This window comes from Antechinus flavipes, chromosome 4 (assembly GCF_016432865.1).
Source record: "Antechinus flavipes isolate AdamAnt ecotype Samford, QLD, Australia chromosome 4, AdamAnt_v2, whole genome shotgun sequence".
Classification (NCBI taxonomy): Eukaryota; Metazoa; Chordata; class Mammalia; order Dasyuromorphia; family Dasyuridae; genus Antechinus; species Antechinus flavipes.
Genome location: NC_067401.1, coordinates 289,016,671 through 289,034,243, shown reverse-complemented (window position 1 = coordinate 289,034,243; position 17,573 = coordinate 289,016,671). Strand labels below are relative to the sequence as shown.

The window sequence follows — 17,573 nt, the reverse complement described above, 5'->3', positions numbered from 1 at the left end:
CTATAGCAAATCACTTCACTTCTTTTCTCTCAACCTGAGTTTCATAATATATAAAATGATTAAGATGACCTCTGGGATTTCTCCCGCTTCTAAATGTGTAATTCTGTGAACTAAATGTATAGTTCTGTGATCCTGAATCAAAGAAATCAAAGGATTTCTTTCAGTTTGAATTAGCAGAATGAACAAGAATAGAAAATGCTCTATTGTCATTCTTGATAATATATAACTTCTTTCTGGAACTGAGAAGAAACTACCTGGGGCACCCAGAATGTAGCAACCACCTCCCTACACACTAGCCATCTGTTGGAGCTTAACCTCAGCCCAACAGTTTCCACAATATGAAGAATGACCTAAACAACTGATCAACCAACGTACTCTATCCACTACATCAACTACAAAACAGAGACAGAAACTGAAGGAAACATAAGAGAGATAAACAGAGAAGGACAGCGACATAAAGACAATTTCTGTCTGCAAAGCACCTCATTCTACTTTTTCAAAAATTATTATTTACTTCCTTAAATATTTCACAATTACATGTAAAAGAATTTTTAGCCATTATATGAAAATTTGGAGTTCCAAATTCTCTCCTACTCCTTTCCTTCTTCTTGAAAAGGCAAGTATTGATTTCAGTTATACATGTGATTCGATGACACTTTTCCATATTAGCTATGTTGCAAAACAAAACAAAACAAAACAAACCCACAAACAAAAATAAAGTGTGCTTCAGTTTGCATTCAGAGTTCCATCCGTTCTCTCTCTGAAATGAACAGCATTTTTTCATGATGGGTCTTTTTGGATCCATGGAGCTTTGGAATAGACTTGGCTTATTGTCTTGATCAGAGTAACCAAATTTTTCCCAGCTAATCAACCTTACAATATAGTTACTATGTACAATGTTCTCCTAATTCTACTCACTTCACTTGGCATCAGTTTATAAGTCTTCCTATGTTTTTCCTGAAACCATCTCTCTTTATTTCTTTTAGCACAGTAGTATTCCAACACAATCATATAACACAACTTGATTAGCCATTCCCCAATTGATGAGCATCCCCTCAATTTCTAATTCTCTGCTATACAAAAATAGCTGGTGTAATTTTTTTTTTTTGGTACAAATAGGTCCTTCTCCCTTTTCTTTGATATACAAACTTAGTGGCAATATTGCTGGGTCAAAGGGTATTCAGGTTTATAACGCATTGGTTGTAATTTGAAATTGTTCTCCAGAGAGCGATCTGGAATTATGCCCAAAAAGTTATCAAACTGTGCATACCCTTTGATCCAACAGTGTTTCTATTGGGCTTATACCCCAAAGAGATACTAAAAAAGGGAAGGGGACCTGTATGTGCCAAAATGTTTGTAGCAGCCCTGTTTGTAGTGGCTAGAAACTGGAAAATGAATGGATGCCCATCAATTGGAGAATGGCTGGGTAAATTGTGGTATATGAATGTTATGGAATATTATTGCTCTGTAAGGAATGACCAGCAGGATGAATACAGAGAGGCTTGGAGAGACCTACATGGACTGATGCTAAGTGAGATGAGCAGAACCAGGAGATCATTATACACTTCGACAACGATATTGTATGAGGATGTATTCTGATGGAAGTGGATTTCTCTGACAAAGAGACTTAACTGAGTTTCATTGGAGAAATGATGGACAGAAACAGCTACACCCAAAGAAGGAATACTGGGAAATGAATGTAAACTATTTGCATTTTTGATTTTCTTCCCGAATTATTTTTACCTTCTGAATCCAATTCTCCCTGTGCAACAAGAGAACTGTTTGGTTCTGCAAATATGTATTGTATCTAGGATATACTGCAACATGTTTAGCATATATAGGACTGCTTGCCATCCTGGGGGGGGGGGGGAGGAGGGAGGGAGGGGAAAAACGAAACATAAGTGATTGCAAGGGATAATGTCGTGTAGAAATTATCCTGGCATGGATTCTGTCAATGCGAAGTTATTATTAAATAAAATAAAATTTATTATAAAAAAAAAAAAAAAAAAAAAAAGAAATTGTTCTCCAGAATGGTTGGATCAGATCACAGCTCCACTGATTTTTCTACATCCCCTTTAGCATTTGTCATTTTCTTTTTCTGTCAGTTATCCAGGCTGATAAGCATGAGGTGGTATCTCAGAGTTGTTTTGCTCTAATCAGTAGTGATTTAGAGCATTTTTTAAAAATGTGACTATTTGATACCTCTGATTTATTTTTTTGAAAACTGCTTATTGATATCTACTAAGGCTAACAACTTGGGAATAGCTCTTATTTGGCTCAGCTCTCCTAGATATTTGAGAAATAAAGCCTTCATTAGAGAAAATTGTTGCAAAAGTTTCCCCCCAATTTTCTGTTTTCCTTCTAAATTAGTTTTGTCTGTGCAAAAGCTTTTTTTATTTCATGTAATCATGGAAACAATTCTGGGAAGATGGTGGAGTAGTTCAGAAAACTTGTCAGCGCTCTAAATTTTCTCCACAACAAAAAGATGGAATATCACCTCAAAGTAGTAGAAATAAACACAGTGTAAAACAATGATCCTTCTAAGACTATCTGGAAAGACCCTGATCTCCAGCAGCAGAGTTCTGCCTGAATGAAGTGCAAACATCTCTAAGCTAACTTTGCAGAAACAAACAACAAGCCCTGGGGGCAGGTGGGTAGAGAGGCAATCTCATTGAAGGACCTTTCATAGTCAAAGGAATCTAAGCACAGCTATACTAACCAGATGAGTGTGAATATGTTAAAAACAAAAACAAAAAACAAAGAAACAGGGGTTGTAATCATGGTCTCAAACAAAGTTAAATTTTAAATAGATTTATCAAAAGAAAAAATAGAAGAACTACACTAGACAGTATATGTCTATGCCTTGCTAGGAACCATGTATAAAAGACTCTCCTATACCTTAGTGCCTATGGGCACCCCAGGAAACAAAGAAGCCAAGAAGAACGTGACTACCTGTGCGTAAACTCTGATACAGTTAGCTAAAACCTTATTGTGAACAAACATCCTAAATTCCTGAGACAAGATAATGTGTGTCCCAGGAAATTGGCCATATCCGCCCAGGAACTAGATAATGAGTATGCCCCATGATGTCAGCCACACCTGTGGTCTGACATTCTTCTCTTTACATTGCAACCCCCCACCCAGAAATCATATGTAACTAAGATCCTCTTCGTTCAATAAATGAGAGACCTTGCTCCACCTCAACTCGTCTCCCTCCTCATTTCTAACCCCATTCCTTTACAGGCATTAGCCTTACAGGCATTGTCCACCTCGAGACCCACATGTAGGTGACCTGCTGGACGGGTCATCTGGCACCCAACGTGGGGCCCCAAGGCTGTACACCTGCAGATTAGGAAGAAGCCCATTTGTCCGGACCTGCTACGAGACCGCTCCACGGAGAGCCCGCAACTGAAAAGTGAGTAATCATCTGCCGCACTCATGGGGACTAACTTATCTAAAGAACAGGCCTTTATTAAGGACCTTAAGAGTATCCTTAGAGAAAGAGGAGTTAAAATTAAGAAAAAGGATCTTGTTCGGTTTTTCCTTTTCATTGATGATGTCTGTCCCTGGTTCATTGTCAACGGCCCTGAAATCCACCCTGCTAAGAGGCAAAAGGTGGGACGGGATCTTAATAACAAATTGAAAACCGAAGGGCCCGAATCCGTACCCATTCATGTTTTTTCCTACTGGAATCTGATCAATGACATTGTAGAATGTGCCCCCCTTGACGGGGGTACACGACAGTTACTCATTTCTGCAGAGTCCTGTCTCCGCCCTTTGTCCCATGCGGCATCCACCCAGTCTCTCCAAAAAACAGGGAAGCTGTCTTCACGACCTCCATCAGGGATCATTGAGATCCCTTCCGTCACACCCAAGTCTATCTACCCCCCACTTCCCAAAGAAGAGACTCCCCCGTAGAAAGCAATCTCGCATACCCCGTCTTCCCCGCCGCCGAACCTAAACTCCCTGTGAAAAATGAAAGTGAAACTCAGGATGCCCTTAGCGCCTCAGCCGTTGCTGAATTAGAAAGCGAGACCGCAGGTATATTCCACCTCCTCACAGCTTGCCCCTTCTTACCACCCCGATACTTAACCCCCCGGTCGCCCCGGTAATTGACCTCACCACAGCTAAGCAAGACTTAACTGAAAAAGTAAAAAACCTCTGAGAAGTTCTAGACTTACAAACTCAATATCTACAAATGACGAACGAACTCTCGGCATTACAACAATCTTTACAAAGAACTCTCTCCCTCCCTGTGTCAGGGTATCAGAGACAATCACCCAAAGTGGTGAGACCCTTGAAGAATAATAGAAACCCCCCCTCACTCACAAAAATTAAAAACCCCGCTCCTGCACAGCTTGCCTTCCCTGTGTTAAAAAGCTAGAAAACTTTAGTGGCACCAAAGGAGACAGAGGAGGAAGGTGGGGATGAAGGTAAGGCGGAGGCTTCGGGGGAAGAAGAAGGAGTAACAGAAGGTAGCGACCATGATAGTGAAGCAGAAATTGACGTAGGGGAAGGTGGTAAATTTAAAAGCACAAAATTCAAGAGCATAAAAGATTTACATTCAGCAGTGAAAGCTTATGGCCCTAATGCCCCTTTCACCTTGTCTGCTCTTGAAGCAATCGGACAAGGAGGGTATTTATTACCCGGGGAGTGGACAAGAGTGGTTCAGGCAGCCCTATCTAGAGGACAGTTTCTCTCCTGGAAAGCGACTTTTTTGATAGATGCGAAGCGGCTCAAAAAAATAACCTTAAGACCGCTTCCACAAAGTCGTGGACATTTGACAAGATAGCGGGCCAAGGCAAATATGCTGCCGAATCTAAACAATGGCACCTGCCCTTAGGACTTCTGGCACAAACGGCCGCTGCCACTACCGGTGCTTGGAGGGCTCTCCCTACAACAGGGTCACCCTTCGCGCCCCTAAATAAAGTCTTGCAAGGAAACCAAGAAGACTTTTCTGAATTTGTTAGTAGATTGCTTGAAACTGCTGAACAGACATTGGGAGCGGAAGCAGCCAATGATCAAATTGTTAAGAGATTAGCCTATGAGAATGCTAATGCACCCCGCTGTGCCGCGCTTCGAGGTCAGTGGAGAGAAAAAACCTTAAATGATATGATTAAGCTCTGTAGAGATATTGACCTTGCCTCTACTAAAATGTCTCAAGCAGTTCACCTAGCTATCGGCGCCGCGCTTCAAAATCCCGGGGCTCCTAGAACATGCTTCAAATGCGGCATGGAAGGACACTTTGCTAAACAATGTCCAACAAACCTCGCCACTAATCCTGCCCATCGCGCGGCCCCTACCACCCCTTGCCCCAAGTGCAAAAAAGGCTTTCACTGGGGCAATACTTGCCGATCCACACATGATGTGGCCGGGAATCCTATTCCCTCTCCTTCGGGAAACGGCAAGTGGGGTCAACCCCGGACCCCTCAAGGATCTGCACAGCCAGCCATGGGGACTAACCTGCCCTCCCACAACTATACCGGGCAACTGCAGGGAGCGCAGGGGTGGACCTGTGTGCTACCGCCCACACAATATTAAAACCTGAGGAGGGTCCTCAGCCCATCCCCACGGGCATCTATGGCCCCCCACCCCCTAACTCCTTTTTTCTTATCATTGGCCGCGCCTCCTCCACCCTTCAGAGGGTAATCATACACCCCACACTGGTCGACAATGATTATGAAGGAGAAATTAAGATCATTGCTTCAGCTGCCAATAGCACCATTGATATTCAACCCAATCAGCACTTAGCCCAAGCCTTGCCTCTCCCTCTTGACACCACTTTTCCCGCACTATCTGACCAAAGAGTTAGTTTGGGTGAGAAAATGAAAGCTGATCTGAGATCTGATAGTTGTCACTCTTCTCCTGGAAAAGTCAGTCCAGCTGACTCTTGCAACAGCTCTTATATAGCCACAGTACATGAAAAAAGTAGCCTGGCTAGTACTTAATACAACTCCTCACAAAAAGCCACCATAGTTCCAAAAGAATAGGTAGAATAAAATTTGTGTTAGACAGCTGGAAGAGAGGATGATAATAGGCAAGGACAAGGAGGAAGAAATGAATGAATCCTTTGTTTGATCAGTTATTTTTGGTTTGATGCTATTAAATAAAATTAGGAGCTAATATCTCAGTGAGAATGTATTATTACTATAAGATTTCCATATGAGTTATTAATTCATTAAGTACAATATCATTTCTTTTATATGGAAATCTTTCAAAATGAAGATAAACAGAAAAGAGAACTGATTAATTGGAATTCACCTTGAAATATTATTGTTGCTGGTTTTTGGTTGCTATAATTGGAGGTTGTTTTTTTTTAACATAGTTAGATATTTTGAATAACTTAATTAAACAATCTATTCAGTGGTGTGAATTGGCACAAAATGATTTTTCAAGTGAAATAAAAATGATTCAGTGGCTCTTGGATTGTTTTCAATCTCTCAACAAGTAAAATAACATAATAAAGTAGTGTTTACAGAGAAAGGAAGTGTTTTAAGGAAGTAATAATAGTTGTTCTGAATTACAGGAAAAGGTAGGAATACTCTAGGATAAGGAACTATGAAAAGGGGTTGGAGAGAAGATGGGTAAAAGATGACACTCTTCCTCAATTTTCCTCACAAATTGAGATTTAGAGGGGACCTCAGAGACCAATATGCTTATTTTTACTTGAGGAAACTGAGACTCAAAAACGTTAAAAGGCTTCCTCAAAACCACACTGTAGCAAAGTAGGGGCTGAAATCCAGAGCCTTTGAATTGAAATCCCACCACTTTTTATATTGTACCAGTCTATCAAAATCTAATTTAAAAAAACATATCTAAGGATCAAATAAGACAACATATATAAATCTCTTTACAAACCTTAAAGCAAATTTCATTATAATTTCTATTATCATTATTATTCTGCCATTAAGATTATTTTGCTCTACTATTTTGATGCATTCTAGGCCTTCTGGTTACCAAGATGCAGAGAAAGAGGTGATCATTTAATTGGGGAAAAAAAGAGGTTTAGTATCATATTTATTTCAACCTTTAATACTATTGAGGAAAACAAATTTAATATACATGTAGGGAAAGGGCTTTTGGAGTGCCGGGCCTGAAGTCAATAAAACTCCTTTTCCTGAGTTAAAATCCAGCCTCAGGCATTTACTAGCTGTGGGACCCTGAACAAGTCACTTAACCCTGTTTGCCTCCGTTCCCTCAAAAAAAAAAAAATCTCCTTCTGGAGAAAGAGATGGCAAATCCCCAAAAGACTCATGAAGACTTGGACACAATTGGGGGAAAAAAAAAGACTCAAAATGATAACTAGATCATATCTATTGATGGCAGCTGGATTCTCAGATCTGCTTTTACATTCAATCTTTTAAGCTGACATTTCTCAAGAGACAAGCAGGGTCAAATTACAGGAAAATCTGGAAAGACATACATGAATTGATATTGAGTGAAGTGAGAAGAGAACATCATACACAATAACAACAACATTTTGAGATGATCAACTATGAAAGATTTAGTTCTTCTCAATAATACAGTAATCAAAGATAATTTCAAGTCTTGTGAAGGAAAATGGCATCCACATCCAGAGAAAGATATTAACTATGGAGGCTGAATACAGATCAAAGCATACTGTTTTCACTTTTTAAAAATAAATTTGTTTTGGCTTGTCTTTTCTTTTTATTCCGATTTTTCTTTCATAACATGACTGATATGTTTGACATGATTGTGCATATATGGCTTATGTCAGACTGCAAGTTGTCTTGGAGAGAAGGGAGGGAAAAATGTGGAACTCAAAATCTTGTAAAAATGGATGTAATTTGAAAAAATTACTATTATGAGAAAGAAAGAGAGAAGCAGTGCCAGGATCAGAAGAAAAGAGTTAATACTACTAGCTAATCAGAATTACATTAAGGGAGAACAAGTTTTAGCAAAGATAAATTTCAGCCTGCTTTCCAACTAGCTCTCGTTGTATAACAAATATAATATCCAATCAAATCCAATTAATACTAATTTCTAATAGGCTTAACTCATTAATATTCTGAGTAATGTAAAGTATGAAAGATCTTCTCTAAGAGATTAATTTCCTACGAATATTTTTAGTGTCCAATGCATCTGCTGCTCTACTTGGTTTTCAATTCCAAGAACAAGATGCTCTTCCCACAGGTAAACTCATCACTACTTACTCAAAAGTTTAATTGACATTATTTCCCTTAACTTCTTCTCCCCTTGACTGAAGGGGAGTACCTACTCTTGGAGATTGGAGTACCTACCCTTGCTCCTACTCCTAGAGTCCCTACTCCTACTCCCCCAGAAGTCTTTCCTTGTGAAGCTCAGAACCAGAATTTTAACTCTCTCCACATAGCTTTTACTACTTTTCAACTCAAGAGGACTCAGATGGCCCCTGGGTAGATTCCTCTTTGTGTCTCACTATCCCTGCCCTCCCACTCTTTTGTGTGTTCTCCATCCTCATTAAATAATAAGAGAGATACCACCACAGCGAGGTTAATTGTATCATACTGAGAGATACCATCTAGTTTAACTAAGGAAAGTAAGACTAAAAAAAATGACTTGTTTAAAGTCACACTAGTAATAATTGGCAAAGCAGAAATTTAAATGTCAACATCAAATCCAGTGCTTTTTCCATCATTACATGCTGATAAAACACATGCAATCTCTAGTGCTTGCTCAAAACTGCTGCTACTTTTAGAGACAATGAGGAAGTATACTGAGGAAAACTTTCTATTTCAGTTGAGGGGGATAGGGTGGTATTTGCTGAGATCAGTCACCAAGTAGCACAACAGAGATACTCTAGGTTCAGGAAGAAATAGCAAAATATATTGTTTCCTGACACAAAAGGAAAACATGATAAACCTACCCTTGAAAAATGGAAAGGGCATTGCCAACTACTAGCTGCTGTTGGAGATGTCCAGGACTTCAGAATAAGATCTATGTTCCCAAAGTATTATTGACTAAAAATTGAGACAAACAAAATGTTGTAATATCTCTTATTATCTAAAAATAAGGTAATCAGTATATCCAGGAACATTTTATGTTATTGAGAATGGTAAAAATATATGTCTTTGGTTTCAGAGGGAGATCACATTTTCTACTGTTTCCTTCAGAATGTGTTTCTCATTTTAAAAAACAACCAAAAAAGATAGCTAAAGTCATTCTTTAGGCGCACTGGGAACAAAGCTGGGACCAATCAGTTTAGGGAAGTCTATTTAAGGAAGAATTGGCATTTCAATGAGAGCTGTCAGAAAAAAAGAATGGGCTGCTTCAGGAAATTATGATCTTCTACATTTTACAGAGAAGTTGAAAAGCTGTTTTATGGAAGAGGAATTCCACTTGTTTTGCTTGGCCCCAGAAGGCAGAGAAACCAGGAGGCCATCGATGGAAGCTACAAAGAAACAAATTTAGACTTGGTTAAGAAAGGATTTCCTAATTTTTAGGCTCTTAAAAAAATGGCTTCCTCTAAAGACAGGGAGCTCATCCTCACTGGAAGTCTTTAAACAAATACTAATTAACCACATATTAGGGACGTGAAAAAGGAAGTTGTTCAAACATTCGTTGAACTAGATGGGCTCAGAGATCCTTTTTGACTCAGATTCTAAGATACTCTGCTACTGTTCACTGAACTTGCAGTCAATCTTTGCCTATTGCAAAGTCAAGCTTTGCCTATTCAGCAATTAAAATGTAAATTCTTTAGTCACAAAATCAAGATTATGATTTTTTTTTTAAGCAGGTCAAAGTTTCTCCTGAACAGACAACAGCTATCTGTTACAAAAGCAACACACCTCTATTTTATTATCAGGACCTGTTCTTTGAAAACATGACAATAAAATGTAGATCATTGACTTTCCAAGAGATGAGTCACTGTTTTCCTGTTACTGTTTCAGGAATTACATATAATTGGTGAGTAAAATAAAAAAAAAATGAAATAAAATAAAAACTACAAAATGGTTTTCGCTAAACCTCTAGAAGAGCCCATAGAAGAGACAGTGGGCTGAAAGCTTCTGTGAAAGTCCATTATAACACAATTTCTAGGAAACCCAGAAAGAAAAATTTATCACTAATATAAATTTATCACTAATATAAAAATATTTATAATAGATGTCATACAAAAACTCTGTTGAACACTTGAGACTATCTAGGACCATGTACTTTCAGAATTGAAATGAATGGATCTGAAAGAACATAAAATCCACCCCACACCCAATTTTACAGATAAGGGAACTGAAATCCCAATAATGAAAAGTAATTTACCCAGGTGGAATTTGAAACCAGTTCTTCTGATTCCATACCCAAGAGATCTTTCTATTATATACATCATTAAGTAGTTCTTTTTTAAAAACAGAACCCGTTAAACTTTAAAATCTCTTATTTCTTTCAATTTAAAATAAATGTAAATAATATAAAATATTTGGGACACTACCTGCCAAATCAGGAACTATATGATCACAATTACAAAAAATTTTCCACACAAATAAAGTCAGAGCTAATCAACTGGAAGTGCTCATGGATAGGCTAATGTAATAAAAGTGACAATTCTACCCTAAATCATACTATACCTGAATTATACTATACTCTGAAAAATTATTTTCAGAGCTAGAAAAATCCACCTTGAAGATCAAGAATTTCAAGGGAATTAATGAAAAAAATGCAAATGAAGGTGGCCTAACTATACCACAGCTAAAACTATATTATAAAGTAGTGTTTATCAAAACCATTTGGTACTGGCTAAAAAACAGAGTAATTGATCAGTGGAAGAGATTAAGTTTACAAGACACAATAGTCAATGACTATAGTAATCTATTGTTTGATAAATCCAAAGACCACAGCTTCTAGTAAAAGAACTTATTACCTAACAAAAATTGCTGAGAAATTGTAAATTGTAAATAGTATGACAGAAACTAGACACTGACCTACACCTAACACCCTATACCAAGATAAGGTTGCAGTGGATTCATGATTTAGACATCAAGAGTGATACTATAAGCAAATTAAAAGGATAGTCTACCTTTCAGATCTCTAAGAAGGACTGCCTTCTTTGTGGCTAAAGAATAACTAAAGTACATTATGGAATGAAAAATCGATAATTTTGATTATATTAAGTTAAAAGGTTTTTGTACAAACAAAACCAATGGAGACAAATTAGAAAGGAAAATTTTTACATCCAAGATTTCTGATAAAGGCCTTATTTCTAAAATATATAGAGAATTGACTCAAATTTATAAGAAATATAAGCCATTTTCCACTTAATAAAGGATATGAGTAGATGAAGAAATTAAAAAATATTTCTAGTCATATGAAAAATGCTCTAATCACTATTGATCAGAGAAATGCAAATTAAGACAACTCTGATAGCACTACATACTTTTCAGATTGGCTAAAATGACAAGAAAAGATTATGATGAATGTTGGGGGGAGGATGTGGGAAAAGTGGGATACCAATACATTATTAATGGAGTTGTGAACTGATCCAACCATTTTGGAGAGCAAAATGTGCATTATTTGATCCAGCAGTGTCTCTACTGGATCTATATTCCAAAGAAATCATAAAGGAGGGGAAAGGATCCATATGTGCAAAGTGGCAAGAAACTGGAAACTGAGTGGATGTTAGTTGGGGAATGGCTGAATAAGTTGTGGAATATGAATGTAATGGAATATTATTGTTCCCTAAGAAATGTTTAGGAGGATGATTTCAGAAAGGTCTGGAGAGACTTACATGAACTAAAGCTAAGTGAAGGGAGCAGAACCAAGAGAATATTGTATACAGCAACAAGATCATTCAATGATCAATCTGACGCATGTGACTTTTTTCAATGAGGTGATTCAGGCCAGTTCCAATGGACTTATGATGGAGAGACCCATCTGCACCCAGAGGACTGTGGGGACTGAATGTGGATCACATAGTATTTTCACTTTTTTAATGTTTGCTTGCTTTTTGTGTTCTTTCTCATTTTTTTTCCCTTTTGAATCTGATTTTTCTTGTGCAGCATGACGTGAAAATAGTAGAGAAGAATTGCACATGTTTAATAAGATAAGGAATACTTACTGTCTGAGGGAGTGGAGGGAAGGGAAGAAAAAAAATAATTGGAACACAAGAGTTACAATGTTGAAAACAAACTACATGTATTTTAAAAATAAAAAGCTTTAAATAATAAACTAAGTTCATTGGAAAAAAATCTCTCAGTTTTGTTCATGGTCATTTTATCATGAGATATAAGCTGCTGCAAGTTTAATAGTGTCTACAAATAATTCCAAAGTGACAAATACTAATAGAGATCAAAAACCTGTCCTCAACATACAGACATAGAACAAACTTAGTGTAGAGTGCTCCTTTTGAATTATATGTATTAGTACATAGCTGGAGTATTTGCATAAATTCCATATCTAGACTTGTTGGGGTGAGGAGAAGCATTCCTTTTCTGAGAAACTTCCAAGATAATGTCACCATACTTAGGCTAGAATAGAGCCCTGGTCCCAGAAGAAACTATTATCAAAAAGGTCTCCAACTTGGGAAACAAGTTGTGTAGTAGTTTCTTGGCCTTTTAAAAGTTAAGACTTGTGTTCTACTGTAGCCACTTCTTGGGTAAACAAAGAAGCAAGGAAAAGATTGTGCAAGGAATCTTAAGTCAGAAGAAACTCATCTTTCTAATTTAGACCTTAAAATATAATACAGCCAACATTCGGAATATATTTCTCTCTTTTTTAGGGGTTGTGGTGGTGGTATGGCTGAAATGATTTGCCTAGAGTCTAGTAAATATCAAGTGTCTGATGTCAAATTTGAACTCAGATCCTCCTGAGTCTCTATCCATTGTACCATTTAGCTCCAACCCATCATTTCTTTTTTTAAAAGTAGGGATTATTTATGTTACCTGCCTGTAGTGATTTTTGTCCCAAAGCAATGAGGAGGGAAATAAAAAAGGAGAAAAAGAGAGGGAAAGGAGAGGAGAGGGAAGAAGAGAAAAAAAGAATATATTTATAAATTTCTTCAATCAACATGCACAAGAAAGAAAGAAAAGCAGAGATGTAATCTGGTTTATTACAAGAATTAATGGCACTATTAAATTACTGTTCTGTATGCTAAAAGCCAATTCAATTCAACTTATTATATTATCATGAACTCATCAGATTATGGGAATATAAAGTTTGCAAACAGTATATATTCTTAATGAAGAATAATAATAATTTTTTTTCAAACAAGACAATCAAGTTTAACAGTATACTCAAAAAATATATATAATCACACATTACTGTATAAGGTAGATGCCCAAATCCTAAAGGAACAATTGTCTCAGAATAATAGATTCCTGGTACTTAAAAAAAAAAAAGATACTTCCTAAGCATATATCCAGAAAAATCGTTTCACAAAGTATATTTCCTGAAAAGCAACTGATTTGCCAGCTGTCATTGCTTAAAAAGGGGATGTGTCCTTTAGCCTGAAAAGTATTGCAGTAGCCTGCTGGTTGCTTTCACTGCCTCAATTCTCTCTCCACTATTCTTTCCTACATTCACTTATCAAAGTGTTTTTCTTAAAGCAAAATTCTAACCATGTCAACCTTATGAAAAAGGTATGAAATACTCGACTAGTTCCCTATCATCTCCAAATCAAATATAAAATTCTGTATTTGGCATTCAAAGGTCTTCATAACTGAGTCCTCCCTACCTTTCCAGACTTCTTACATCTTACATGCCCCCCCCCAACCCACATAATCTCTGCATTCCAGAGATATTGACTTTTTTGCTGATACTCACACAAGAGGCCCCCATCTCCTATCCTTGTGAGTACCTACAATTCTCTCCTTCTTCAAGTGTCTCCTGGTTTTTTTACATTCCTTCAAGTCCTAGCTAAAATCCCATAATCTACAAGAAGCCTTTTGTTAGTCTACTTTAAAACTGGTGCCTTCCCTCTCTTATCTCTGATATATCCTGTATATTTTGTACATACATATAAATATGTATGTAAATGTGTCTATCATTTGTATATAATCATCTTTATCAAACTGTGAGCTCCTTGGCAAATAGCACAATGCCTGGCATTTAGCTGAGGTTTAAGAAATGCCAACAGGCTAAATGATGATGTAGGTCCTCCAATAAATCCCTCCTATTCTAAATTGACATTGTATTTATTATTTACAGTTATTGTAATTATTGGGTATATTACTCTTTTGATACTTTGAATTTTCAAGGCTTGTATGCAGATTTCTTCATATATGGTCCAAAAAAGCTGAAACAAAGTAATCCTATCCTCCATTTAAGAGAAGAGGATAAAAGTTCTAAGGTTTTGTCTGGAATTAAAGCAGATATAGCTATAACATAGAAGAGGAAAGATGATGACGCATCTTTTTTTCAAATTAGTTCTCCAAAAAGAAGGACTTAAAAGCAATACTCGATTTGAGAATAGCTGAGATCAGGATATGGCAATTCATTATATCCATGTCAGAAGATCATATGTTTTTCACTTGATCTAGTTACAAAATCCCTGGCCAGGAGTAAGTTATTAACAAAACCATTATCTTGTTAAACAAAACAATGACATTGTAGTCTTGTCCCATACCTCAACACCCAGTCATTCTCCCCTGGTTTACTTTAGAAGCAGGAACATAGGTCATCAAAAATTCTAGAATATATGTACCCTTCTCTTGCCTTTCTCAGTAGAAAGACGATTGAGTTTACAGTTATAGAAACTAGATTTCAATATTGGCTCTGCCAGTTATTATTTTTGTAAAGTTGGACAAGTCACTTCCTTCTCTGGGTTTCAGTTCCCTGACTTGTAAAAGGAGGGAGTTTACTCTGCTTCTAAATCTTATGATTCTATGATATTCTAACTTTGATCTCTACCTCCTTTCATAGCTAAGAATATTAGCCCCCCAAAAATTAAGTTTCTAGAATCATAAAATTTTAAGCTGAAGGGCAATTTAGAGATAATCTAATTTAACTCAAATACAACTGAAAAATATGAACTCTCTCATTTTACATATAAGAATATTGAAAGTAAGAGATTTGAAATAACTTATTACTCAAGAAGGTATGGTTTGAATTTAATTCCATAGTTACTGTAAAAATTAATATTTATGGTTGTATTCATACTAAGTCCCACTTTATAATAAATGTTTTGAAGACTAGAATTAGGAGAGACACTTTAAAAAACATTAGCACTGAATTCAACATAAGTTTGATACCAATCTCACAAAAAAACAAAATAAAACATCACACTGATGATTCAAACTGGATTCTGACTCAATGAGGTCTAAGTTCACTCAAACACATACACACAAGTACACACAAGTTATGACATTGTCAGGATTCCATCTAAACTAGCATTTGTGTTTATCATAGATCAACTCTCAACTCTATTGAGTTGTAAATAAAGTTCATTGGTTGCTGCAGGAAAACAAAAAAGGGACAAAATCAACTTATGAGTAAAGTTTGCCATAGGACAAATATTTTAACTACCATTTACTCTAATTTCAATACAAAGAGGCTGAAATATGCCCTTTGAAATAGGAATATATATTTAAAGGAATTAGAAATCCTAGCTTTCTATGAAATCTTAATTCTCTGGCACTTAATTTTTCCAGAGTAGTTGTCTGAGAACTCATGATAAAAGATGCCACCTACCTCCTGACAGAAAAATGACATTGATTGAAGTTAATTGAAAAGTATTTTTGGGACATGACCAATGCTAGAATTTGTTTTGCTTGACTATACACAATTTTTTTAAACAAGGGCTTTGTTTTTCTCACTTTTTTTGTCAGTGGGGAAAAGGAAAGGAAAGAGAAGGAAGATTTTAATTAAATGTAAAAATATTTAATTTAAAAAACAAATCTTGGGGGAAAATATAGGTAATCCTCCTTTTCCCAGAACTTGTCCCTCAATGTGAATGCCCTGCATATATCTATTATATAATTTCTGCATCTGTCCTGTGAAAAATTATCTATTGATATAAGTCTTCTAATTTACTTACTTTGTCCTCTATTAAGATTACTGCCTCCCCCAAAAGAAATGACTTCATGAAAAATGACTACCAGAGACCTTTGTTTGGAAATCATCATTCCAAGCTTCTTGACCTTTTTTTCACCTATAGTCATTATTTCAGTTTTAAAAATAGCTTTTTAATTGATTGGATTTTTTTGTTTTCTGTTTTCTTTTCCCTCCTTGGGGGAGTATGTTAGGTTTTTGTTAAAGACCCAAAGCCCACTGTGATTGACTGTTTAAGAGATTTTTATGGATGGTTTGACCACAGATATTTCTATTTAAAAGAGACCCTGGATTACAAGGAGTGTTTCAAAACGGCTTCAGCTTGATATATTATTTGTTTCATCTACCAAGATATTCACCCATAAAGTATTAACAGAATATTGCAAGGTAAGCCAAAGAACCACACTTACCAAGTGAACATAAGGCACAAAATACCCGAAAAGTGCAAGTGGAATTCCAAAAGCCCAGACTGAATAACCTTTGGTCTTGAAGATGGAGAAATTAAAAATCTTTTTGGGAGGGCTGAACTTTCTCTTGGAAAAGAGAAAGAATTTCTTCTCTCCTTTTTGCTCATTGTCTCTATATTTGGCATCACTATGAAAGGGTTTGTAGGTAAAGCCAGCGAGAAACAGGACAAACATGAAGATGCATAAGACTCTGAGTGTATTGAACAGGCCCAAATTATCAATCAGAACCCTTAAAAGTAAAGGGAGTAATATTGTGAAGACGCTGCTACCAGCAGTGACAATGCCATTCACCAGTCCCAGGCGTTTCTTGAAATAATGTCCCAAAATGACCAACGATGGCTGGTATGTAAATGAGCAGCCACAGGCAAATATAATTCCATATGTGAGATACAGAGGCTCGATGGAGCTGTATGAAAAGAAAAATAATTTTCACTATTGATTATTATAATGACTAAGACATGCTCATTGTAAAAGTAAATGCATTATATCATTTCCTCAAAATTATTGATACTAAAACCAGTCTATATTATCTACAAGTATTATTGAGGAAAGGAGAAGGAAAAAGAACAAAAGAAGAAAAGTCAACTATTCTTAGGTACAGAATTTTATACTAAAAACAGCTTAATTCAGTCTGAATGGATATAAATGTCTCATCATTGTGTGACTAATAGTGATTCCATGACCTCAGGAAGACTACAATGTTTCAGATGAAATCACCAGGGTTCTTGGAATTTTGTAAATAAAATAAAATAAGAAAATGAAATCTGACTCAATAGAGCCAAGAGTGATGATTTGTTTTTCCAAATAGATTTGATGAAAAGAATCAAATTAGATTTCATTTATTAGAACATTTTTTGAGGGGAAATATTTCAACATTGATGAGACTGGTGTTTATACAAATATCCACTGAATTAAAACAGTCTGTCAGTAAGAGAGGTTTCACTACACTTTCCCCCTACCAGTATGCAGTTAGAACATTAGCAAAGAGGCCTTATTTTTTCTGGCCTTAGGTCTGTGGATCAAACATCACCCTACTTTATGTTGCTTTTGGTTATGTAAATAATACAATTGCCCTTAGATAAAATATGATATCCATTAATAGTTCTAGTTTATTAGCCTTGACCCATG

At 36.4% G+C, this 17,573-nt stretch overlaps 1 protein-coding gene across 1 annotated transcript in view; it reads right to left on the bottom strand.

The window, feature by feature from the left end:
- SLC16A10 (solute carrier family 16 member 10) overlaps positions 1 to 17,573 on the bottom strand; it is a 112,792-nt gene that overhangs the window by 27,840 nt on the left and 67,379 nt on the right. The window contains 1 exon segment of the mRNA XM_051997547.1: positions 16,389 to 16,851. Within this exon segment, the coding sequence (XP_051853507.1) occupies positions 16,389 to 16,851 (463 nt within the window).